The 26,744-nt window shown below is 42.6% G+C and overlaps 1 protein-coding gene across 50 annotated transcripts in view; it reads right to left on the bottom strand.

Annotated features, from left to right (window-relative positions):
- SORBS1 (sorbin and SH3 domain containing 1) overlaps positions 1-26,744 on the bottom strand; it is a 228,564-nt gene that overhangs the window by 49,646 nt on the left and 152,174 nt on the right. For 21 of the 50 annotated variants that reach the window (XM_073240623.1, XM_037015662.2, XM_073240636.1 and 18 more), the window contains 9 exons: positions 25,781-25,844; positions 23,863-23,937; positions 23,475-23,537; positions 14,256-14,303; positions 14,002-14,131; positions 12,219-12,333; positions 6,841-6,924; positions 2,934-2,999; positions 2,275-2,376 (listed from right to left, as the gene is read on the bottom strand). In XM_073240623.1, coding sequence (XP_073096724.1) covers positions 2,275-2,376; positions 2,934-2,999; positions 6,841-6,924; positions 12,219-12,333; positions 14,002-14,131; positions 14,256-14,303; positions 23,475-23,537; positions 23,863-23,937; positions 25,781-25,844 — 747 coding nt within the window. The remainder of the gene's footprint in view (positions 1-2,274; positions 2,377-2,933; positions 3,000-6,840; positions 6,925-12,218; positions 12,334-14,001; positions 14,132-14,255; positions 14,304-23,474; positions 23,538-23,862; positions 23,938-25,780; positions 25,845-26,744) is intronic. The other 29 variants (XM_073240653.1, XM_073240632.1, XM_037015679.2 and 26 more) reach the window with 12 other exon arrangements.

The following is a 26,744-nucleotide window of genomic DNA, read 5'->3' as shown; positions in this document are numbered from 1 at the left end:
AAGTTACTTAAAACCAACTCCTGCATCCTATCTCTGCACTGATTTCCTCTCCACCTTTCTTATAACATACTGATGTCTCCCTTCTTCAAGCTTCCTGGCCCAAACCCTAGAGTTGTCTTTTGTCTCTATCCCATCCCCCAGTTCTTTGTTCTTCACACCAATTAGTTAAAAGCACCCACTGCCATTTCTTCGGTGACCTCCCCACACCCACCCCGCCCTCCCTCATGCTGGAGCCACTGCAGTACGGGCTCCCGCTACTACGTGCCTGGACTACTGCAGTAGCCTCCTGGCCCTGTCCACTTCTGGACCACCTTCAATTCAGCCTTTCTAGAGTGATTAACTCTCCTGAGACATTTCTCAAATCACACCATTGGTCTGAGGGCACAATCAATGATCTCCTTAGCCATATTCTCTGTGCCTCTACAGTCCAGCCCAACCATCTTTTCCAAACCTATCTCCCACTGTTACCACCCCAACTCTTCTATTTCAGCTGAATTTGTCTAGTTTACTCCTTGAATACATCCTTACCATGTTCACTTCTGTGCTCTTTGCCATGCCTCAAATGGACAGCTCTACTTTTACCATGTTCCTAAGTTCCATCCATCCTTTAAGATCTCAGCTAACTGCTCTGACACTTAGAGCCTACACCATTCACTTAGCTCTTAGCGGGCTCTGCTGTGTCCTGCTGGAGATCTTTTATTCATGAGTGTGACTAAACTGCCATGTTCCTGAAGGCAAAGTCCATTCGCTGTGCTGACTAGACCCCTTGCTCCCTCAGGGTGCCTTACCTATGCTGGGGACCGATGGGGGGACGGGACACTGGGCCAGCGTGAGGCTGGTCCCTCCTGCTTCTCTGTGCTCTCCTGCCCTGGGTGGGGCGCCTCCTCTGTTTCCAGGGAGGCTGCAGCTCGTCTGCTCAATCCCCCACAGCCTTCCATCCTCCCATGTATCACAGAACCGCTCTTATTTTCAGCTACCTTGAAAAGTGCCTGATTCATTTTTGGCTGACCTATAGCCTCAGCACTCCCATCCTGCCCCAGCCTCCCGCCAGGACTTACCTGCGGGCACTCCGCACTCTAGAACTAGCTAAAATCTTCAGTCCCATAGTGGGTATACCTGGTTCTGATCTCCACCCTGCCCTGGTTGGAAACTTGGCCCCCCTTTCCCACCCTGTCACCCGCCTGCCTGGGTCGTGTGCACTGAGGTTCACCTTCCATGCCTCCTCCCAGTTCTGAAGAGGGGCCAGGGCCTAACCGGTGGCCCTTGCTGGCTTCCTCACCCTTCGGTAGCAATGGATTCCCAAGCCCCACTGCCCTGATCTGCTTGCAGCCCCTGGCTTCTGACCGTCTTATCCCAAGACCCCTTGGCCGCTACCATAATTGCCTGGTGTCTTTACCCCATTCCCTGCTTTGAGTCTCTGGTGCTCAGAGGCTGGTGGTCTGAGTTGACTTATCTTAGTTCTGCTTAAAGTATAACATTAGCATTTTCTACTTTTCCTGCCATAGTTTGTGGTACTTCCTGGCCTCTTCAGCAGTGTCTGCATTCCTTTTTTATTTTCTGTAAATACACCCTTTCCTTGTAAGACTCTCTTCTGTTTTGTCACGGAGACCTGGGAGCAGTTCTCCAAACATTTGGTATTTTTCTTCCCTTTGGAAATCCATTTACCTTGGACTCTCTCTCTGACATATCTTTTAATGAACCATATTTTGACATGGCTCTCTAAAAATATCAATGCAGGTTGAGTTTCAAATGCTTGTTTGTGGCCTCTAGACTGCATTTTTTCATTGCGAACTTTCTGACCTTTCAAGTTACCAACACTACTCAGAACCACGCATGTAAGAGGCACTCAAATCACCCCTGCTGTGATTTTGAGAATGATCTCTGAGGTTGGTATCTCTCAGGGCTGCACAAAAGACAAGGAGGCTCCCTGAAAATTCAGGGAAGGTGTGTCAAGGTGAGAAAGGTAGGTAACAGGGTCACCTCCTGAAAGCAGAGGAAGAAAATGATGGGGGTGTGGGCGGGGGAGCCATTTAAATCACCAGCCACCCTGCATTCTTTGGAAAATCCCCTTTAAGGAAGATGCCAAGCTCAAAAGAAATCCAAGCAAAAATTAGTTGGGGGAGAGGAATTGAAAATAGGGGTCAGAAAGCCATGCAGCTTAAAATTAACCAGCATAACCATCCATCACCTCAACTACATAAAAAACCATGGAACAGAGAACAAAACAAAACAGCCTGAAAAGAAACTAATGGCGTGAGAAAAACTCAGAAATACCTGTGACAGGTTTGCACTGGGTGTTTTATTAAGCGTCTCCATTTTTTCTAAATCTGCCTCTAACTCTGTCTGGCAGAGGTTGGGATCTTTTTCTAGATTAGTCTGGTTCAAGAAAGAAAAGATAGGAAAGACTGTTTTAGTTTAGAGGAAAGGCAGAAAGAGTAGACGGTTAAGTACGAAAAATGAATTTGTTTAGTGACATACTTTAATAAGGCAGAGATGGCATGACTAAAATATACAAGAGCTCACTAGACATTAGTTAAGACATGAAAATAGAGAATGCAACATGAGGCATACAAAATATAAATCCTAAAGTAATCAGAGCTTCAAAATTCTGTTCTACTTGCTAAAGAGAAGAACTACAAATACCACAAAAAACCTACCTTTAAAGAAAATACCTATTTTTCCTCTTTTTAGAGTATGGGCACTGTGACAAGCACTATGTCAGAAGAATAAGTCGTTGCTGTAAAAACCTCTCTATGTTAGTACAAGTCTTAGAGACTTTGTTAAATAGTTTTATCACTAAGCCAAAAATAAAAAAGGTTATCAAGTTAAAGAAAAAAAAGGGGGATTTAATAAAAGAAAAGGCCCCACGACACACTCACACTAACCAGGCTAGAGCGCACACACAGCCCACGGAGGAGGCACAGCAGATTTACCTTTCTATCCTCTCTAGGAAGGATAGAGCAGTCTCCAGGAGTATAATCCCATATCTTTTTGGGAGGCTGACGGGAAGCAGAGGAGGAAATGAAGAAATGAGCATAAAGACATAAAGACAAACATGGGGACTGGCTCAAACAAAGAGGGGCACACTGGGAGAACTCTATCAGCACAGAGAAGGGAACTAAAGGCAGAGGGACCATGCACTCTGCCTCCTAAGGAGGCCACTGTGGGACACAGGGCTGTCCAAGGAGGGATCCTGCAGAACCTGGGAGCTGGAAACATTAACCGGGAAGTTTGTTTCTGTACCTATGTCTAAGACTAACTCCCTGTGGGACTCTAAGTATTGAAAACTGAAAATAAGAAAAACAAAAGGGTGGGAAAAAAGCATCAACACTGATTTGAACAAAAATAGTAAGTTTGAAAATTCCTTATTTTTCTTTTCAAATGAAGATTGACACTGAGATTCTCCATTTCTGAAGCCGCCTGTCTTCTCTGCTGTAAAATTCTGTTAGTAAATGTGTGGATTTGGAGATGTGGCCAATGGGAGGTAAGCTTAACTAAATGTGATTTCTGCGGTTTATGCAATGAAATCCATTTACAAAATGGGCATTACATATTGCACTATATCTAGACAACTCCACTGAACAACTCCAAAATCTGTTACAACTAGACTTTGATAACACTGCTGGTGGTAAAGTCCTATCTTCCACCTCCCTTAGAGAAACTAGTTTATATTTGGAATTTAAACAGACTAGAAGGTTATTTTTGTTTTCCCTTTTAAGACTTCAAGTCAGAATTAGAGTTGCATTCTCAAAACAGAAATCTGCCAGGAGAACTCTACGTTTAACAAAGGAGGAGTTTGGAGGGTAGAATCTGGAAGTTACAAGTCATTTCTCAACTCTGGAACCTTTTTATGCCTACTAACGACTTGAAATTTCTTACACAATGACCTCTGAGGAGATGGAATCATTAATAATGCTCCTGGTATTTGGTGCAAATTTCATTGTAAGCAACTGTATGGAAGCATCCAAAGTGGTTTACATTGTGACATTTTGCGTTGAGCTTAGTTATAGATCACATTAATTTCTATAGAAATTAGAGGGAAAAAAAGAAGAACGAGCTGACAATACCCAGGCATTTAGTAATGAATCTGCAAACTCATCTGTAAAGTAACGGATTTCAAGGTGCACACCCCTGACAGCACCAGGTCAGTAATGTGACTCTCTGTGTGTATATTCTACAATGTATAAAGTAAGTTTTATTAGCAATTGTTTATCTTTAAGCACTTAATATACTTGTATTGTTCATCTGAGGAAACAGGCTTTTTAAAGTTACTTATGACACCCTACTCATTTCTTTATTTACTGGGGGATAAAAAAGACAGTGCTTACAAATGAAATTGGTTTTATATAATCCTCTCCAAAGTGGTCCCTGGGGTGAATGTGTAGTGTCAAAGTTCTGGCAGGCTTTTCTCAGGCTAGGGGAAGTGGTCCTGAGTGGGTGTGAAATAAAAAACAGAAATGATGATCCACCCAATTTCCTAGGAGTTTTCATTTTATTCTGCTTCTGAAAGACTGAAAAACCTTCCAAAATAGCTTCCATGGTTCACACCACTTTTACTTAGGTCTCTTACCCATTTATGATCCACAGTGATTGGGGTAGGAGAGAAGTGAACAGAAAATATTTCTCCCCACCATACCTTCCCAAACCCTGGGAGTAATATCCAGCTTGGTTCAACCAGATAATAAACCCATGTTTTCAACACTTCAGACCATAATGAACCATTTATCTCAACACCGCTCCTTGGGATACAGGCATTAAGCTATCCTGGCAAGTCTCAACAATAGTATCTTTTATTACTTTAAAAGACTCATACAAAAAGTGGTCCATTTAAGAAGGCCTCTAAGGCCTATGCAAGCAAAGAACACTCTTGGCTTCAGAGAAAATAACAGTTTGGAAAATCATCTCTAAGTTTTTAAATAATGAAGAAGCTGTTAGAACAATAGGATAGGGATACAAGTCATAGGAAGGTGCCAATACACAAATGAACTGTGTTCTCAACAGTTGTTTGTATCGGTTGTGTGGTGCTCAGACCACTGCTTCCAGCAGAAACAATGTTAATTTACCAAGCTATTCACAGAGCCTATTTAATGTATGCTGGGCCTGAAACAAAAATAGAATTATTTGCAATGATAGATTTAGTGAAACAAACCAATTATAATTAATGAGAAAAAATTGTTTCATACCTTTTCTTGAAAATTAATGTTTCAGATAAAACTAGTTATTTGGCAAACAAGGAAGTGGCTAGAAATCTGTGGATTCTAAAAAGGACTTCAAAAATCAATGGCATGGACTCTTTATTACACTTAATTTAAAGCTAATAGCTTTTGCTTTCCTTGGTGAGACTATCGATTATCACATATACCAACCATGGTCTGTTTTTTTTCTTTTTGTGGGAGTGGTGGAGTGGGCAAGCTACACAATTCAAAGGGAGCTTTTTTTGTGAGATAGAGTACATTTTAAGAATAAGAAGAAAAGAAAAAGGATATTGTTAAACATTTGCATGTGGAAAAGATTGCCTGAAGTAGACTTTATTGATGTCTGAATGGTGGATGACAGAGAAAAAAGGCAGGGCAAGGAGAAATGAGGTTTGCACCAAAGCTTTGGGGAAGAGGGAGAGATGGGGCAGATTCCGGGTTCGACGCTGCCCTCTGTGCTAGTCACTAGGTGGCACTGTTTGCCCAGGACCACTTTATTAGGAGACAGCGTCTAGGAGGGGACAAGGCAGAGGAATGCCTGTTCCTACAGGCAGATGTTTGTGCTCCTAACTCAGAAGATGCTGAGACTTAAAAAAAAAAAAAAAACTCAGCATAAAATTAGCAATTTCAAAGCACCAGCTTAATTTGCCTTTGTCTTCACCTTAATGAAAAATATAAACCATCAAATTTAACATTTTACTGAACTATAAATTCCTTTCTACAAATAAAACTAATACTCCAAACCACAATGATTCAAATACTGTATTCAACGCTTAAAGTTTCATAAAAACACCTAATAAAATATTTTATTGTTATACACTTAATCCCTCTGCCTGTAAGTTCTTTTTGCAGTTGTAATATCTAAGGCTTTAAAGTAACTAGAGTTTTAAAGTCAGTTGCCAGTCACGTCCAGTGGAAAATGAGCTCAATTCCCCCTTCTGTTTGATACTCCTTCAGGTGCAGGGCTAAGAAAATCCTCCTTTAAAAGCAAAAATCGATTTGTACCAACTCAGAGATATCACAGGGAAGCTCAACATGAGGGCTAAACACTCAATTTGCTAGAATTCCTAACTCTTACTTCAAATTTGGGGAAATATGATCCTAACTCAAAAATAATTCCTTAAAAGTCATCTGTAATGGGGCTGCATTCGTGAAACACATCTGCACAGAGGAGCTGGGCCCTTTTTGGCAAGTCTCGTGTCTATGTTATGTGCTTTTAGAAATTCTATTTAAAGCAATGACAATGCTGGTCTTCTCAGTGTGTAATGTATTTTCCTGCTTGTCTTCAGCAGGCCATAAAGCTGGTCAAGGAACTGAACCAGCAGCTGAAATAATGCCATCCACGAGGCATGCAATATTTGTTGCTAGTGATGGGAAGTCCTAAGACAAGCAATGATTTAGCCATGTCTCTCTGGGGATCTCCTGGCAAGAAATACTTCCAGAGCTCACTGTCCTTTCTTGGTGAAATAAAGCATGGGAAGCTTACAGGTTATTGTAAGAACAGACAGTCCAACTACTGACCACTGATATAGCTGCTCCCCACTTCCTGAATTCCTTACAAATAGACCTGGTTCTTTAGCCGCAACAGTGCACCAACAGCATTATTTAACAAGGAGTCTTTAACCACTGAAGCTCTTAAACTTACCGGTTTCCCAAACTCCAATTCCGAAAAGAATTTATACCAAGGTTCATTCTTTAAATCTATCTCTTCTGGGCTTATATCCCGACTCTATAGGGGTTGGTGACAGGGAAATGGAAGAGAGAGAAGGATAACATTATGCAAAGATTACACAGGAACAGGCCAGTAGAGATGCAGTGGTTTCCAGGTATCTATAGCAACTGTTTTCAACAGCAGCAGTCATCCATTTACTGACATCAGCAAAAACCAAGGAGCTAAAACAGGTGGGAGAGCATGAGTTAATAAAAACAGAGAAACAGGTAGGGAGCAGTGAGTGAATCACTCTCAGTGCTGCAGCAGAAGGCAAATGGACTACTGATGGAGATTTCTGCATCACACCTCTGCTACCCACAACAAATGCGGGCACATGCTTATTCCACAATAATTGTCCGTATTATGGGAGAAAAGAAAACCCTCATTTCTTCATTACATAGAACTATTAGTTAGGAACAAATAACCTGAGCAAATAATCACACGTTTAGTCATCTATGCCGGGTGAGTAGAGCAAACATTTTTTATAGGCTAGCACAGTTTTAGTACTTATTTGCAAGGCTGCCTTAAGGTTTTCAAAATAAATGCCAATACTGACTTTATAAAAGCCAATTTGTTAATACTGCATCTTTAATGGCACATGAGTAGGTGAGAAACCATGTCCCACACACAGTAAAGTGAAAGATGATATAAGTAAAAACAGAAGACACAAGTGAAGAAAACATTTTAACAAGCACCCGTGGGGGATGGATACAGAAGGAATATACTTAGTGGTCTAACAAATGTTAACTGGAAAAAAATTAAGTGAGGGAAAAGCTGAACAAGACAGACAATAGAACAAGAGGGAAAAAAACTTCTGGGTTATGTTACAAAACAAGTTAAGACTTCTCACTTCATACACCTCTAAGAGGTAGTTCACACTGATCCATGGGCTTGCATGTGTAATCAAATACTTAAAAGTTTTGGTACCTTGCTCTGTGGGATTACATGTATTTCTGGAAATAATTAGGTGGAAAATGAATGCCTGGAAAGCAAATCAGTTTTCTCCTTAGTAAACTGGAGATACATTCACAGCAGACAGAAGTGTTGGAGGCACATGGCTTAATTAAATTCATACATGTATACACGTTTCAAAAAACCCTGGCAGTCCCAAGAGAGATATGGTGATTTTTCTGACAGCAATATGAAATATAAAATATACATTTTCCACCAAGATTGAAACAATATGTAAGAAATGTCGTTCTCTCAGGGCTATAACACATGAGCAGGGAGACTGCCAAGTCCTGCGGGGACATCTTCAATGCAACTCCTTCACAAAGCACCTCCTCCCGGATGCATTTTTCTTCCCATTCCATTAACAGGCCTTTTGCAGCTTTTAGATATGGCTGTAAACTTTCCTAGTGACCTTCATCAGTCCCTTCTTCTAAAATCCTTACTGTTATTTCTACTTCTGCTTCAAACAGAGAAAGATAAGGCAGAGAACTTAACTGAAAAGTTAACTGAAATTCACTGAATATCAGTTAGTTGAAATCAGAGGGAAATGTATATTGAAATAGTCTGTCCTCTTGCATCCAGCTTAAAACCTCCTTCAATTATCTTTAGGGACTTAGGGCTTAAATCTTGAAGGAGAAGATGTGTTCCTTCCCAGTAGATTCTGTAATTATGTAAAAATAATGGATGCTAACTGGATTCTGTATTTAGTCAGTGAAATGGGGTCTAAGATCTACAAGGACACAATTACCCCAAAGGGGCAGTTCAGACACGGGGATATCCTAGATCCTTACCTGAGGGAGTTTTATGAAACCTAGTTCATGTTTATTATGTTTAAAGACTTTTTACAAACTGCCCTCTGGAATTGGGTTAGGTTTTTTTTCTGTTTTGTTTCTTAAATAAAATGTACCAACTCTTTCAGGAAACTGCCCGAATGTTTTGGTACACAGACCTGAAGGAATTCACCAATTTAATTGCTAAAGGTTCTTTGCAGATTGTTTTGCTGCCAAGGTTAACACTGTGCTGAGAACTGAATCCGGGGGCATGTGAACCAGCCTGGGCCTGGAGCAGCTGGCCGCACTCCTTTGAGCGGCCTGGAGAGACAGTTAAAGAGCTAATACCACACAGCACTAACATCTGAATTTGATTTTGCTATTTTAACTCAGCGGCAGATCCAATTATGGAACACACAAATAAAAAACGTCCTTCTGGAGGCAGAGCAAGATCTCTGTGCTGGAAGGCAGGGCAGATTCCACAATACTAGGCTGTTCTCTGCTACCGTGGGCTACTCTTTCCCGGGCATGGCAAATCCTTGGAAAGGGTAGGGGGCTTGCTGGGAAAATGCCTGGGTCTCCTCAAGGATAGTTTTGTTGCTTGGACAGGAGCCAGAGACTGGCTTTAAGTGTTAATTAAATAAATAATCTAAATGTGGTCTATTTATGTGCACAGTTCTTCATGACGTTCACAGTTCTTTTACTCAGATTATCATACTTGATCCTCCTACTCAACACTTCAGTAAGACTGCCAGGCCGGATGATACTTCCATTTTTCAGACTAAAACACTGAGGTTCCAAAACATTAAATGACTTGCCCCCAAACATAAGGTAGGCCCCATATTCCCCACACAATGCAGGAAGGCCCACAAGGTTTACGGTGATGTCCAGCTAAAATGGGGTAAAGTGGCAAACTTGAAAAGCCAAGAAGGAACTCAAAGTGACTGTGATCTGGGAGGAAACCAAGCTAGGTAGAACCTCTACATTTTGCTCCTCTAAACATACATCATGTCTGTCATTACTATTTTAACGCCTATCCTTCCCACTTACCCCAGAGGGTGCAGGGACCCCACCATCTCACCCAGGGCTTGGCATATAAGTTATTATATGCTTGTTAAACTGAGCTGAAGTTCTGTAAGGAACTTTGGATGAAAATAAAAGGAACAAAGCCTGAAAAAGGTCATTTCTGACAAAGCAGGGACGGACCCACAGATCTCCAAACCCAAGGCCAGAGGACACATGGGCTCATGCCATGATCGGGGGGGCCAGGTAGTTACGGAGGACTCCCTATGTGTTTGCAAATAGCTGAGTTAGTCACCAAGGCTGTAGCATTCCTGTGAGGGACTCTGAGGTAATGCAGTGTTTTATCTGTCTGAGATGGGTTGTCTGGGCTCCACGGACAAGATGAGGTCTGAACTGTCTTTAGGGTACTCTCCAGCCCTTCCTGTGAACAACAGATAGCTGGGCCTATGAGATCACAATTTAAATCAGCAGGCCTAAGCTGACATGAATACCTCAAATTGGAGGAAAAAAAGCATCCCCTTTTCCCCCTAAAAAAGGAGTTGTGCATTTCTGAGAGCAAATTTAAATCCTACATCTGTTGATAGTTGGTATACTTATCCACAGTTACCAATAAAAAAAGTATGTATGTGGTGGCTGGCCTGGGGGGTGTCCTCATAACCAGATACTAGATACCAAAAGGCAAGACCAACACAGAAACTCCATTCCAACTTTTCTGTTCATGTGGCAAAATAGCAGAGAAAAAACAAACCGAGGACGTATTCAACTGCTGTAAAGAGTAGACTGAAAAGATGGCAATTTTGCAGTTTCTAAAATGAGAATCTTCTCTTTAAAAGAACAGTGCTAAAAAGAGCAGAAGGCACTAAATTAAATGACTGGGTGGTCAGGTCCCTCCCTGGCCTGCCTTTGGTATGTATGTCCTGCTGCTTGATCGACCTGGATCTTGAGACACACAGGGGTGCCCCCTGGGCAGGAACACCCAGACAGAGCTCTGCAATCCTTGTGCATGGTCACCACAAAAAGAGCTCTATGTGTTCCTTTTCAGGGTTTGTAAAAACAATATAAATGACCCCAAGGACTGTCACATGGAAGATATTTATAACCATTTGGGATCAATGGGAAAAACAAAATGTTATTTTTCCTAGTTCTAAACAGTGGTCAAATTACTAGCCACCAAGGAAAAGGAGGGGGAAACAAAAAAGGATTAAGGGGCAAGCCTGCGATAAAAGAGTGGCCGTCTCTGAACAATGATACCACCCGAACAAAAGCACCAGAAGGACTAGAGAGCCTCCGAAATCAGGACGGGTGCAAATACGGGAAGGTGTTTCTCAAGTGTCAGGAACATGCCCAGTGCACATGACTTTCTCACCAGGAACACCTTTGTGGAAGGTTAACTTCCATTTACTGTCTTCTAATGGGCAGTGAACATCCAGTGAAGGGTGGGGTCAGAAGCAAAACTCTCTGCGCCTCTCTGAACCCTTTGCTTAAAATGACTATGGTGCATAGTAAATGCTGAAGAATGACAACTCTACAGCATTTCTGTGAACTCTTGACCTCTTTTCTAATTAAAATCACTTATCCCTTTGTGCTTTTAAAGATAGCACATTTTTATTTTAGTAAAAGTCAAATTAATTATTCCTTAAAACATGTAGAGCAGAAGAGGTGGAGGGAACATAGTTTGACTTTGCATTTCAGGGGCCTACTTATTCTGTACCCAGTGTGGTAACAGCCTTCTAATAAAACCCAATCCCCAGCATGATAATTCCATCCTGTGGGCATGGCTGGAGGGCTGCAACGTTTATGGAACTTTGGAGAATCCTTTTAATCAAGATCAGAATTCCGAACCAGTTTTTTTCTCATGATGGGTTAGTAAAAGGAAGTGTGGACTGGCAAATATGAAACTCATCAGTTTGTAAAAATTCTTTCCCATTTTACAGAAGAAGCTGTTTTTCCAGGGTGGTCTGCTATGCCTGCACAGGCCATTTCCCCCACTTAACAATTGTGTGGAGGTATGAACTTGTGTAGAGAATCATAAATTAGATTGAATATGAAGTTAATTCTCAACATTGGACTTGTCAGAAAAGGATGACTTAAAAGACATATTCTAACAGGCTAGGACTTTTTTTTCCCAAGTCACAACACACTATTATTTAACTTTTCATGATGTACTAGCAACTTCTACAAAAATTAATGCATATTCAAATTAGTCACTTGAAAAAAGAAAAGTTTAGTCCAGATAGTAATAAGTCTGATAAATTAATGGTTAGATGTTCAAAAAAAAAACAGCAGCAAAATCAACCTCTATGTTAGTAGAAAATTTAAAATGAGTTAAAATCATGCACAAAAAGAGCAACAAAGCCACAATAAAGATCCTTTCAAAGGAGAGTCTCAGGACTTATATGTTATGAACACCTGCAAAAATGAAATGGGTAAAAATACTTCATTTTTTCATTGTCTTCTGAACAAAGCAAGTCTACCTCAAGGGAGAAAGAATGTAATCCAAGTGCACAATGCATCCGGATTTAAGAACATAGGCAGGGTGAGACAAAAGAACTTCAATATGCACATTACCATCTTTTCATTGGTCAGAACGGACGACCTGCCCGGCTGATATTCGTAAATGCTTTTGGGCTCTGCACGGTATTTTCTTGTATCTACCTTCTTATCTGGGGGCTCCCAGTCGTTTCTGTAGAAAGAAAATCCTATTAGAGCTATTTTCATGAAAATTGGCATCCAACAAGGTCTGATTTTGGCTGACTATAGTCAAATCAACAAGGAATTTTTGTATCCAAAGAATAAAATCAGACTCAGTGCAAAGCATTTACTTGTGCTAGGTTCCTTCTCAAAACAACCAGTTAAATCTGCTTGTTCCCCTAGTGGATTGAGGTGTCCTGTACTCAAAACCAGGCACCACGAAGCAGAAAGAAGAGACAGAGAAGAAGGGAGGGAAGCAGCAGGGAAGCTTGCTGTGCTCTCATGAGCTTATAGTTCCCAAAACTGTGCTTCCCACTGTGCCAGTGCGGGGAGAGAGCAGGCAGGTCCTGGAGCCAGCCAGCTGTGGCTTAGCCCTGCTACAGCACCTGCTAGCGAGGTGACCTAGGCCAAGCACTTCACCTCTTGCTACCTTAGTTTCCTCATCTGAAAAATGGGGCTCTTATGGGGATTAAATGAGATGGTACATGTAAATCACTTAGCAGAGCACCCAGGCCCATAGTAATCTTTCAATAAATGTTATTTGCTGTTATAATCGTATTCTTCCCTATTCCACACTCTGCCCCAGTATCACCAAAATCACAGCCTTTGGCATAGATATTTAACTGACCCAGTGATGGGTCTAATCCACTGATAGCTTTCAGAGGATACATGCATCCGTGGAAATTGCAAATTTTTTATTCATGTACATTATTGCATTTTACACTGTGATTTCTTTTTTCCTGCAAGGCCATAGAGCTCTTGAAGGGAGAGACAATGATTTACATGTTTATATTCTCCATAGCATCTGGTTCCATCTGCACACAGAATGCACCCAGTAGGTGCTTGATGAATGCTCTTATAAAGGATTAATGAGTATACCCAGCCCTCCTTTCAAATTAATTGTCAAACTCCTCAGGCAGATGGCACTTATGTATGTGTGAGACTTTTAAAACAGCCATTCATTTGCCTATGAAGGTAGAAAAGGGATGGGGGTGTGAAACTGATAGTGCATTTAGAGGAAAAATAAATAGTTTGGCTGGGCCTTTTTTGTGTTGTGAAATGGTAGAAGATGGGGCTGGAAGATGAATGGGACATCAGTCCAGATGGCATAAGAAGGTTGCTTATGAAGAACTCAATAAAAGAAAATTGGGCCCTTCACTGCAGGAATGAAGAAATGACTAACATCATCATTAGAACCAGTCCAAACCTTATTTCTCATACTATGTGTTGCATAAATAAATGATATTAAAATGGGTGGCTTCACTTTAAAACTGTATTCTCTGCTATGGGCCCTATCCGTGTTAACAGACTATATAAAAACACATGGCAAATCTTACAGTTAAAATTGCTCTTGTGAAAAGGTAAAAAGTGATCATTCTATTCAATAATAGCTGGGCACTATTAGGAATGTTATATGAATTATTTTATTCTTGCAACATTCCGACAAATGTAAAATTTATCCCCATTTTACAGATGAGGACACTGAGATTCATAAAGAATAAGTCACTGCTAATGTGTGACAACAGGGGTTCAAAATCAGGTCTGCTTGGCTCCTAGCACCAGAGCTGTCTAACTCGGCATAGAGAGATCATGCTTTACTGGTAGGCTGTGACAGAGAGCCTGAGATCACAGAACTGACTGCGGACATGGGAGCACTTACCTTTCTGGGCTTGACTTCAGTGAGGAAGAGCGGGCTGGGAGGGGAAGTGTGGCCGACCTCTTAACTACCTTCTCACCATCAATGTAGTTCATCTCACTTTTTGAGCGAGGCACCGAAAGGGGCGATTTTGCTGGAAATGGAAAGTGGGTATGGAAGACGTTTAAAATTGATGAAAGCCAAAAACAGCAAGATGTCTTCCTTCATCCACCACCCTCCATTCCTCCCCTGCAGCCAGGAAATTCTAAGTCACTTACTGTCTTCAGAAAAGGAGTATCGAGGAGAGTACAGATCTGAATCATCATCTATTGAACAAAACAAAATGTGATTAGGAGGCATCCAGCTAAGATGAGAGAACTGAGTGACATGTCCCTCACTTCTACCACCCTGCACCATCATCAGCCACACCGAGGAGCCCAGTGCAGGGAGGAGCCAAGCGCTGGAAGTTACACCACATTTGAGAGGAGCCAGGTTTGTAGAGCCCACCACACCGAACAGCATCTGCAGACCTGTAGTCCAGATGGTATGTTCCTGGTGCCTGAGGAATGACTGTCACCTGACACCAAGAGAAACATGGGAACACGCAGTTCAAGATCCTCCTCAAGAGCATTTCCAGAGGAAAGCGGGAACACAGGGTCCTAGCCAGCTGAGCTGCAAACGGGCAGAGATGGATTCCTGGATGCTCACACCCAGAGTCTCTGGTCTAGCCTGCTGAGTGAGATTCACAGAGTCCCCCAGGCCTGCTACTAGAGAGACAGGGAGGCCCCGGTCGGGTGGTTCCTAGCTCCGTGCCTCCACTATGGCCTGTTTTATATATGCTAAGACTCCAAATACAATATCATTTAACAAAGAGGTTCTGCAGCTAAGAAAACAATTTGAGAAAACTCTCAAAATCACTTGTTTGGATTTATTCTCAACCTGGTTCCTCAAGTACTTCCATCCTTGGCATACAGCGTGCCGTGGCAGATGTGGTTACATGGTTTGCTCTGAAAGGTGCTGCTCAGGCTCAGTGTCTAAACTGTGACTCTGGAACAAATCAAACTCAGATGGGTTCCTGGGTGTGAGATGGTTCTCCAAGGCCATAACACACCTCCCTAACTAAGCTGACCACTGGCACATGAAGACTTGCAGAACTGAGACAAGATCTGAGCCCCTCTCAGAAGTGGCTGTGCTGAACAAGAAACGAGACTGCGCATATACTTACAGAAACTTTTAAAGTGGGACTGTCCTGAAAATGCAGGATATTTTGGTCACTACATCCATGATAATTTCTCCAAAGCATTTCTCCAATGAGTTAGGCTGAAACAGTCCTTTCCCTTTCTCTAATATCTTCCTAGCCTGAATTCAGAATTCACGAATACAGAATGAAGACCCAATCCCTTAAAATCTGTACCAGCCTTAGCAAAGCACATGAACTAACCTGCAAGCACAAGCCAAAGAATCCAACATAAGAATCCTTGTCTCTATGCAAATTATTTTAAGTTTCAGATTAAATTATTTTAAGTTTAGACCAGATTAAATTGTGAAATTTAATAAAACTGATACTGCTATTATTTTGAGTAAAGTATTATTCAAAGACAGCCTCTCTAACTACCACCCCATCTCCCCCCATTTTTACCTGTCCCTGGTCTCCCCAAGCCCACAAAAAGGAAAAGCATCAGCTACCAAGTTATCTTTTCCCCTCTCTCTTCCCCTCACACCTTTGGCTTTAAGGATAAGACTTGGTCATTATAAAGCTGACCAAGGCTAAGGTTCTTCTACCAATATAGCCAAGCCTCTCCCTGCTATAAACTGAGTATGTGAGCTTATTTACATTAAGTGTTAAAAACAGGGCACAACAAAGAGAGAAAATGGAATCCAGAAACATATGTCTTGGAGTATGCTTCTAAAGATTTTGGCATTGCTTGTTTTTATTTTTTAACAGAACTTCTAGTTATACTAATAAAATATCATGGTGCCAAAGGAAAAAAAAATCAGCTTTGATGGAGATTTAATTGGGAAAATGGTGCCTGCCAAGTGAAAAATTAGTTTAGCTGGGAACCAAGATATGTACCTATTAAACTCCAGCCTAGCATTTAGCTCAAAACCATCTCTCTTTCTGAATCATAGAGAAATGACAGCCTATCAGTAGACGGTAAGGTGCAGGTTAATTTGTAACTATTATCTGGCTCTTGAAGTAAGAAGCAAAATTTTTATGGGGGGAAAGATGGTATTTAAATATCCTAGGATATTTTTTAAAAGCCTGAGCTCTTTAAACATATTTTTCTCCCTAGAGCTTTGTAATGTGGAATTTTAGATTTTTTAGAAAAGAATGAGAAACAGTTCTTATAATACGGAAAAAAAAATAACATGGCTTGGGGAGTTAAACAATTTATGTACTTTGTTAAGCAGAAGCAGTAGAAAGATGGGGGTGAGGTAGGGTGGGGGGCTGGTGAAGGCAACAGAGAAGTCTGAATGGGTGTCCTTAAAGCAATTTCTTATTTGGTGTAGGTGGGGGAAAAAAATCTCACCTATCCCGGGTTAACACAGGACAAGAACATATGAGTGAACAAATTTTCAATTCTCACAGTGCCCACAGGATCCAAGCCTGACATGTGGATTTCAGTATGGCTTTTAAGAGGGTACAATGAAGTTGATGGACTCATCTGAATATTAGCTATTAGGATAAGTTCCAGGGGATGTATAATTTATTCTTTTAATTTTTTATGTTGGTCTTATAAATCTAATAGAAGAAAATTTTACCTACACTTATGAATAATAGCTCCCATTAGTAAGTGTAATGTATTACACTATACATATATAATATAATATTAAGTAGCAGATAATTTACTAACATCTAACTTAATCCTAGCAAAAACTCTTGGAGATACATCGATATCTCATCTTACAAATAAATTCTTTGTAATTCCCTTAACCAGGGAGGTTAAGAAAATTTGCTCTCATTCTCACAGTGAGAAAGAGACAACGCAGGAATGGATTCAGGGTCTTCCTGACTCCACGTCCCTTTGCCGCCTCTAGGCTGTGAAAGGGATTGGTGCTTTGTTCCACTGTTCATCCCAGCATCACCTGCCCCATCCTTGAAAAAACTGTAGCTATTCCGTTATAATCTTTATCATGGAATAGGCAGCGGGAGGGTGTTATTCTGAAATGCAAGTCATGCACTACAGCGTTGGCCAGAATGACTTCCAGCCCTTGAAGCCTTTGCTCTGTTTTTCTGCATCATCTCCTCCCTGGTGACACTTAAGCAAGTTGTCTGTTTCCCCACCACATTCCTAGCTTTCCTCTGGCTGGTCGCCACGGAAAATGGGTAAAACTGAGTCACCCCTGCTACATCATCCACCTGCTGCTACTTGCTGCTTCTCCTGGCAGGCTAAATCCACACAGGGTAGGTGGGTGTGAAGTTAGAAATACCAATGATTGGGACAACTGGGTGTCAGGATCACCCTTCTGCATCTCTACACACTAGAGTCAGCCAAATGGAGTGTTTTTAATCACAGTTAAGACATATTAAACAAAACATTTCTCAAGTTGTCTATGAACACAGCCATTGCCTGTGCCCCCAATCCTTCCCTTACTATTTCTCCAAGGGCTCTTTAAAGCTATACCATGGTGGGCACGGCTAAGCCAGGATCTTGTGACTCCTGCTCAGGGCTGACCCACATGATGACGGTATCCCCCGGAGCCCCAGGGAGCGAACATCCAACCTTGGCAACAGCACTCAGAACTTCCTGTGCTGGTGACTTCCATGAAGCTCGAGCACTACGCAGGGGACTCACTCAAGGTGAATAACTTGTTTCTGGGCCGAAGGCCTCTGCGGGGCTTTGCCAATCCGTCCTCGGAGGCTAGATGTGGGGAGAGCTACTCTCCTAAAACTGCCAGGAGGCACATATTGCTTTAAGTGACTCCTAAGTGAACTTTAAGTGAACTTCTAAAAATGACTTTTTCTGGGGTTTTTTTTTTTTGAGAATTTATAGTAACTTTAAAGACACTAGAGAAAATGCTGGTTGAGGCTGGTTATTTTATGAAAAAAATATATAACTGACCAAAATGGGATGATGGACAAAACGCAATATTTGCATAATTATTTGCCTACAGCAATTCAATTTTAATTTTATGCATTTCTTAAGCTTTTAAACTCATAATTATTTTTCTAACATCAATGGTTCACTTTTAACACAATCTTTTCCCACTGCTCAAATTAGTTCCTTCTCCTGATCTGCCCCACACACTTAGGAAGAAAAACAATCAGGGGGTCAAGATGGACACATACATAACACCCCACAAACAAAAACATTTCAAGAAAAAGAGAGATGTATGGAGAAGAGGGTACAAAGTCTAGGTGGGATGGGAGAGGAAGAATAAGCAGAAGGGGCAAGAGGGTGCGGTGGTCAGGAATGGTCCAGGGAGCTTGGAAAGTGCCCCAAGTGGCCTGTGTTCTAGTTAAAGGAAATCACATTTTTCGGAATGAAAAAAAAGATCAATATAGCATGTAGAATAGCTATAGAAGACAAATTTGGGGAAAAAAATAGAATCCGAAGGAGAGGAGAATGAGGCGGAACAGGGAAGGAATGAACAGAGTATAAACTGGGGAGGACCAGCGGGCTGGAGAAGACTCACCGCTCCCATCCGCCCCGGGGTCCTGACAGCACCCTTGAAGGTGGAGAGGGAGTATGTTCTACAGTCTCTCAACTATCCTGCAGGCTCAAGACTTCGGCACTTGTGAGGCAGAGACCTGCTGGGCAGCTCAGTTAGGAGGGCAGAGGTGACTGCTGTGAGCAGCTCAGCTCCTCCTCTGGGCAGTACTAGCTGGCGTTTGGGCAGGAGGCACAGATCCTGGCCAGGCATCTTCACAATGGAGTTATTGCTTGAACTCAAGCAAAATAAGGCTATTTTTAGAAATCCTGTCAGACTGTAGAGAATTACTTTAACTCAAATACAGATTGCTAAGAAAATAAGCTTCCTAAATTCTGCCTGATGGCAGCCTCATCTGGGAATCAGGACAAAGTTCAGTGGGAGAGATCACCATGCACAGGGTGCCACCTCATCCTGGGATGCCTTGAGGTGTCTTAAGTCACTTCACCAGAAGGTGGCAGTGGCTGCCGTCAGCCTGACAGTGGTGGATGAAGCATCCAAAAGCAAGGGGAAAAGCTGGTCTATGGGCTTTCACCCCTGCCTGGTATGACACCCCTTGACCCTGGCATGGCCAAATGGGTTCTTCAGGCCACAGACCATGAAGGAACACACCAGTCACTTAGTTTTGCTGATCTGGAGGCATCGTTTGAAAATATCTTCCATTTTCTTGACATGATGCATGTCAAGAGGGCCAACACCATTTGGCCAGAGGGGAATAGCTGGCTCTTTTGAATCTGGACTTGCCACTCTTGTTCTGTATTCTAATCCCCAAAATTGCACTGATGAGTTCATGTTCTTCCTCTTTTTGGAGGGCAGAAGGGTGGTATTGCTCCATTCTAGTGATTCGCAGTCCTGACCATATGTCAGATCACTTGGGGAGATTTCCTAATCTCGTGTTTCCAGACACCATCTGGGGAGACTCCAGCTCAGCGGAATGCAATATGACTGGATCGGAAGCAAAGCAAACTGGCTGCAAAATTTGGCATCAGAGAGCCCTTGGCAAAGGGACAACCATGAACAGGGTGTACTGGGAGAGGAAAGGTAACAGAGGAGCAGAAGGGACTAAGTAAAAGCCCATGCTTGGGGGCCTCCACAGACCTGGGTTTGAATCTTGGCTTTGCCACTTATTGTGTGATCCTGCACAAATTACTTCAACTTTCTGAGCCTTATACCCCTCATTGATAAAAGGAGGACCTATCTTATGGGGCTGCCAGAAGGAGGAAAGTGAGATAAGAACTGGTATTTGGCGAGGGCTCAATAAATGGCAGTTGCAGCAGTCACTGTGGTGGTTATGCTACAGGCTATGATCGTGAGCTGCTGAGGTGTGAGCTGCCTCACTGCTGTTTCCCAAAGCAGGAGGCAGGGGAAGCGGCTGCAGCAGCACTTCTGAAGCTGCTTCTCCACAGCTGTTCCTCTCCCTCTGCTTCAGGGTGCCTGCAGACCCGCCTAGCAGCCCCTCTGCCATCGGGGAACAGCGCTGGGTGGACCTGCCTCAGTCCCCGACATCACCTAGCCCCACCTCGCGGTCTTTCCCACCTCGCAGCATCCAGACGCTGGGGAAGGCCATTCGCTTTTACAGGAGAGAATGGAGTGTCTTCACATGAGTAGCTTTGGGTCAGAGAGGAAGGAGTAACAGGGAAGAGGGAAGTTTCAAGTAAAGGTTGAAAAAGAGAAAGTAAAGCTCACTTGCTCAGCCTTACTTGACAGTTATTCCCAAGGGATTTCTGGTAAATTATTTTTATTTTTGGTATCCTTTCTAGTGACCAGGGTATATAGTGAAATTATAAGAAGTCTCCTGGATCCATTGTGCTCTTCCTAAGTTTCCTAACCACAATTTTTCCCAACTATCTCATGAAAGAAAGAGCACTTACAGAACACTGCTCCTGCATGGGGTGGTCTCACAGATTGTAAAATGGTTGGAAGTGACTGTTCTTTGTTGGAATTTACAGGTTCCTTTAAAAGTATATTTTTAAATCTCACTGATTAAGATGCTTCTATTTATCTTCTAAAAGTCTGGTCAGAAGTTTTCTTTTTCACTGTAGCTTGGGGAAAAGAAGAAGGTGGCAAAACTGGCATAAATAAGCTTTCACACAGGCCTTTACTATTTAGGAGAATCAGCTTGAGACACACAGAAATATCATTTTTATACTATGTAAACAACTACATTTTAGAGAGTGGCTGCAGCCCTTCGGCTAGGTTTGGATAGGTTTATCGCAAATAATTCTAGTTTCAAGTTCTGAGATCAAACAAAACAAAACAGCTCCGCCTGCCCCCCAGCAGCAGGTCTCCTCCCCCAGGGGACAGACTACAGAATGACAGCACTCACGTCTCAGGGAAACTATTCTTAACGCTCATTAAAATCTATGGGTAGAGCCTTGGTTAGGTGCTAATCTGTCTCTAACCCCTTTCTTTGAAAGGCATAAACCTGTCCCATGTTAGGAAGGGTATGCAGAGGCCAGGGCTCAGGAGGACCCGCTGGAGAGCACAGACATTAAAAAAACAAGCTAGAGCATCTCCTAATACCTAAAAAAAAACTAAAATAAAAATAATACATTTTTAAAGTGATCTAGTGTAAAATGCTTTACTCAGTTATAAAGCGCCTTTAACTGAATACGTCTGTGACCTATGTCTGGCTCTGTCATCTAGGCAGGAGTGGGGGCGAGAGAGAGAATCTACCCTATTTTTAAAACATCTCTGGGGAAGAAGAGTTCTTAGAAACTTGTGTTAAACTCTAATCATCTTGGTTATTATGAATCTTTTGTATCCAATCTAATTTTTTCCTTTTATCTTTTTATTCTTTAAGATAATTTCTTCCTTTCTGGTCTTTGAAAATAAAAAATAATGAGGTCTGCTTCCTAAAATATAAGTGAAGAGTTATCATGTCATCCCTTACTGTTTATGCCTCAAGGCAAAATAACCCCGATTCCCTCTTGGGCCTGGCTTGATGTACGGCACAAAGCAGACGTCACTGTCAGCCAGGGTTGCTGGGTGTGACAGCTGATGACCTGGCAGCTCTGGATGTGAGACCACAAAACCCCGCCTCAGACTAACAGCCAGGCAGACTGTGGAAGCTGGCCCTGCCGGTCACAGGCCTACAGCATTCTTCAGGTCTGACGGGAGTCACTGTTCTTCTCAGTCACAGGACTTCCCCAGGTGGCCTTCCTCTGCCTGTGTCTATAGGATTCTATGCTTCCAGCTGGGTGCTTGTCATCTTCCCTAGAAGGAAACCTATCTTATGAGCAGGTTGGGTTCTCAATTCCAAATAAAGCACAGTCAAAAGCTGCATTTGGTAAAAATTAACCCAAGAAAGATTTCTCCATCATCCACCTTAGTCAGTTGTTTCTTAAGTGATGCTTCTGACTAGACTCGGCAAATAAAGAAAACTATGTTATCTCAACACCAAACAGATTCCTGTTGGTGGAAAGGAGGTCACTGATTCAAATAAAATCACCAGCTTCTAGTTTTTTAAGACTGGGTTTATTTGGGAGATTTTTCTTTTCATTCAAAATAGGTCCCAGGCATGAAATGGAAATCACAGGATGGAGACCCAAAACAGAATACAGTACTTTAACTAAAACTGTATCTAACACATCCCAGAATGTCGTCTATGGTAAGCGATCAACACAAGTTTGGTGAATGACTGAATGGGCCATACAAATGAGGAGGACTGTGTAGGATGGTTTGCTGGGCTCACTGAGGAGCACCATGGTGGCAGCCCTGGGCTTCATCCCTGGAGAAGAACTCTAGTACCAGGGTCCAAAGGCTTCACTCATTAACATTCTCCTGGTATGGACACTAAGGTCCCACTGTGTGCCAGCAAGGTTTTCTGTGGCTTTCTAGACATGTGCTTTGGCAACTGCCATCACACTGGGCTTAGTGTGGTGAAGTGGCCTCGTCTAATTCCCTGCCAGATGGGAACTTTTGAGAACAGAGGACATGTCTTATTTGTGGCACTAACCTGAGTTTCAAGAACAGTGCATGGCACATGCAAGTGCTTAATATATTTGAATGAATGAAGTTCAGAGAGCTCAACATCTCATCCTCGAAGAATATGTAGTGAAATTTCTTCCTGCATATCCCATCCACTCCCTTCTGAGTCACTCATCCAAAATCAGACAATCCCTGGGTCTAGGATTAATTCTAAGGATGTTGCCCTTAATTCACCTTCTAGAACCTTCTTTGACACCTAGTCGAAGTAAAGGCTTGCTCCAGTAAAGACTATCTCCTAGGTACAAGTATGGCCATCCACCCCAATAGGTCCAGGTTCCTAGGTAGCTCTTTAGTGCTTTTAAGCTCAGCCCAAACCCTTATTTTCGAGAGAGAATATCTGCCTCCATGACTGAACCTCATACCTTGATACCTCTTTCGGAATTCCCTATCAAAGATACACACCCTGAGGACCCACAACGGAGGGGCCCAGTGATGAGTTACTTGCACATATAGGAACTGGGTTAAATTTCTGTTGCTGAAAGAAATCTTGCTGCCCGTCAGCCATAAGGACTCTGCCTCCTTGAGTCCCTGCCTAGCCATCAGCACCAGATTCAAAGGCCTGGGTACCTGGCTATGGGTGGCTTTCCCCAGAGCCCCATGTGTTCAAAGCATTATAATTAAGCTATGCTGGCTACCCCATTAATCATGTAAAACTCCAAGGGAATAGGATTAAAATACCATCCATCCAGACTCAGGTCATACAGTCAGCAAGGAGCGAGGCACAACCACAAAACACAAAGTTAGAGGGCAGCAAATGACTGGGAGACGGCCCTGAGCCACTAGGAAAAGCTCCAAGGGGAAAAAGAAAATAACAGCACTGGTACAAAGAGAGCAAATGATTTTCCTTTAATTACCTTCTGATTTAGGACTAGGAGTAGATGCTGGGAACAGGTAGGTAGGAGTATAAGGATTGTCGTCTGTAGCAGAGAAAAGCAGTGGATTTTGAAACTGTCCACCGTGAAGTGGAGGAACTGACAAATCCCCAGTTGACTCTTTTGAATGACTGATTACTTATTTTAGTTTTATTAAAGCACACGGCATCACATTCAAAACGAGATTAATGAATTAGAAAGGACTTAGTCATTTTAACGTAGCACATCATGCAAATGAGTGAAATAAAAATTCCACCAGGCAAAAATGACTATAAAAACAAAATCTAAAAGCCAAATTTTATTCCTACATGGAACTATAAGAATTAATTTAAGGCTAGGACAACAGATACACTGTCTAAGTTTATGGTACCTTCAGAATTTTGCTGGATTTCAGGAAGTTCAGGGAATTTGTACGTAGGGAAATAAGGGTTTTCTTCAGGAGTGTCTAGGCAGAGGAGCAGGTTTGGGAGAGAGAATAGAGGAAGATACAAATGGAGAGAATGAACGAAAAGGAATCCACACACAATACAGGCTCCTTGAATTCTGGAACATACCAAGCTTTACTTGCAATGTGAAAGAAACTGAAACCGCTTTAAAAATCCAGTCCTTTTGCCTGAATTACTGAGACACATCTAAAAGGATAATATCATTTCTCTTCCTGGACAAAAAAATTACACATATACAGACTCTAGTAAGCACAAAGGATTTAGCACAAAGCTTCAAGTTTTCATCTTTTATAGGCAAAAAAATACCAAGTTTGTGAATAAATAAATATGCAATGAAAATACATGATTTTTTTTTTTAAATCAAAGCTTGTGCTGTGGACATTAAAATCCAGGCAAACAAGTGAACTTTAAAATTTGTCAAATACCTCTGTCTACCATCAGGGCAGGTCATTTTGTTTAGAATTTGTTGTAATGTACATTGCGCTAGTAACTATGACAGGGGAGGGCCAATGCTGCCTGTAGGCTGGGGGAAGAATTACACATTTTTCACATGTGCACCTCTGTCTCAGCATTTGGGCTGCCAAAGCCAGGCCTAAAGGTGATAGAGACATAGATGCACATGGAGGAAATGGACTTTGGCTTTACGAAATGACCAGAGGAACTGACAGCATCCAGAGACGCAGCCTTTAGCATCACCACTTTGACGGAGCTCCTCCACCCAACCCTTATGGATGGATTCACTATTGATTTAGAAACATCAAACACTGAGCATCTCAATGTTCAGACAGGCTGAAGAGGGTCACAGCCAGATTCATTCTGAACACCGCAGGAGCTAATTACCAGCGCCGTTAGGTGGCATCCACAGCCGATCAGAGAGGCTGGTTATTTGCAGCTCAGGCCAACGCTGGCCACTACACTTTTTCTTTGCCTTCATGTGTCATCCATGCCAGGCAGCCAGACTGGATTTGGCCCCAGGAAAGGATCTGAGGCTCTGCCCACAGGAGGAGTGGTACCCTTTCCACGGCGCAGCGGCACCCCTGTGGGCAAGCTGACTGCAGCACAGGTGGATGGGAGCGGGTAGGTCGTGAACTGCCCGAGCGCTGGCCTGGGGCTCTCCCACCATGCTGGGTCACCTGCTGACAGCCTAGAGGGCCCAATTTGGAAGTGCTTCTCTTCTAGCTTGAGCAGGCTTTGGTGTATGAGCACTTGACTGACTCTCAGGACTGTCTGCCAAGTGCTGGCTCCCAGCTGAGGAAGATTATTTTTCATATTAATACTGCCTTGCAGGTGCACCATGCATTCTACTTAATAAGGCAGAATTTGCTCTTATGTGGACCCCTCCAACATCCCTTGGAGGAAGGAAGTGGGACAAACATAGATCCGCCCAAGGTCACAGGAGTGCCTGGGAGACTGAATCCAGGTGAGAACAATTTGCTCCTTTTCCAGTTCAGGGCTTTCTCAACTGGGTCCGCCTATGAGGCAGTCATGGGCTGACACAAGGTGGCGCACCTAAAGCTGGAAGCAGGTGGGAGCCGGAGCTGCTCGCGTCCCTGGCAGGCAGACGCTGAAGTGAGGCAGAGGGCTCGGCTCAGCCTGCTGCATCCCATGACACCTGGGAGGGAGGACCTGAGAGCTGACCTCAAACCTCACATGCGAGGCACACAAGTCACTCGCCTCCTTCTCTGCTCTGAAGGTGCGCGGCTGGGCTCAGGCCTGCCAGATGCCGAATGAGGGTGAGCCGCAGAGCCTAGTCTTCTGACATCCTAGCAAAGTGAGCTCAGGCCCTCACTGCAAAGGTCAACAGAGGAGCCCAGCACAGCTTCTACACATGAAAATCAGTACCTCTGTTCAGCTTGTGGATCTGCTTAAACATCGTCTTGTACCAGTCTTTCGATCTCTCAGTGTTCTGGAGAAAAACAAAGGCAAAGAGAAAAATAAAATGGAAATCTTGGCACATTTCAGAACTTCTATGATTATAAAATGCCAATGGAAAGTGACAACATCTTAAGTCCAAACTCCCCTAACTCTCTACATCTCTGTGATCCCACATGTAAATATTTAAAAAAAAAACAAAACAGGAGAAAGAATGAACAAACCAAGAGATTCAGGCCTAAATCTGCAGAGTAGTATTTGGCTAAAAGAATGAAGATTTAGGGGGGCAAAAAAAGAGGGGATAAGATCCACTCAAAATGTGTCTGTTCTTATATAATTTTTTGAAGTTTCACTTTTAAAGAGAATCTCTCTCCATACATGGATGACTAAACTGAAGTAAAGCCTCCTAGGGACATAAGAGATGAAGAATATTTGCTTATCAGGCCATGTCCCCATCCAGGTTATTCTGTAAGTGTATTATTAAGTCACCTTGTATAGGGACAGACTTGGAACACATACATAATGTAACCCATTAATAGCAGCCAATGCCAGAGAGTTCTCATCCTAGCACAAAGCTGGGCTGTTTTTATTTTAAGATAAAAACAAAACAAGAAAGGGGACAGATACTGGGTGGTTAGATCAGATATTTTCACTCCCACTTCACAGATATGGAAATGAGATACAGAAGGTCACACTGAATTGCCTGGGATCACAGAGCTAAGAGGAGGTGAGTGGGAATGCCACCTCACATGACAGTCAGGGGCATGGGCTTGGGAGTTGGACAGACCGCTCCAGCACCCCCAAGTTGTGCAATCCTGGGGAAGTCATGTATCCCACTGAGTCCCTGTCTCCTCACCCAGAAAATGGGAATGATATTAGTAACCATCTTGTAGAATGAAAGATGTTTAAATGAGATGACGCACTCAGCAAATAG

The sequence above is a fragment of the Manis javanica genome, chromosome 7 (assembly GCF_040802235.1).
Source record: "Manis javanica isolate MJ-LG chromosome 7, MJ_LKY, whole genome shotgun sequence".
Taxonomy (NCBI): Eukaryota; Metazoa; Chordata; class Mammalia; order Pholidota; family Manidae; genus Manis; species Manis javanica.
The sequence above is the reverse complement of the archived record's forward strand: the minus strand, read 5'-3'. Positions and strand labels throughout refer to the sequence as shown.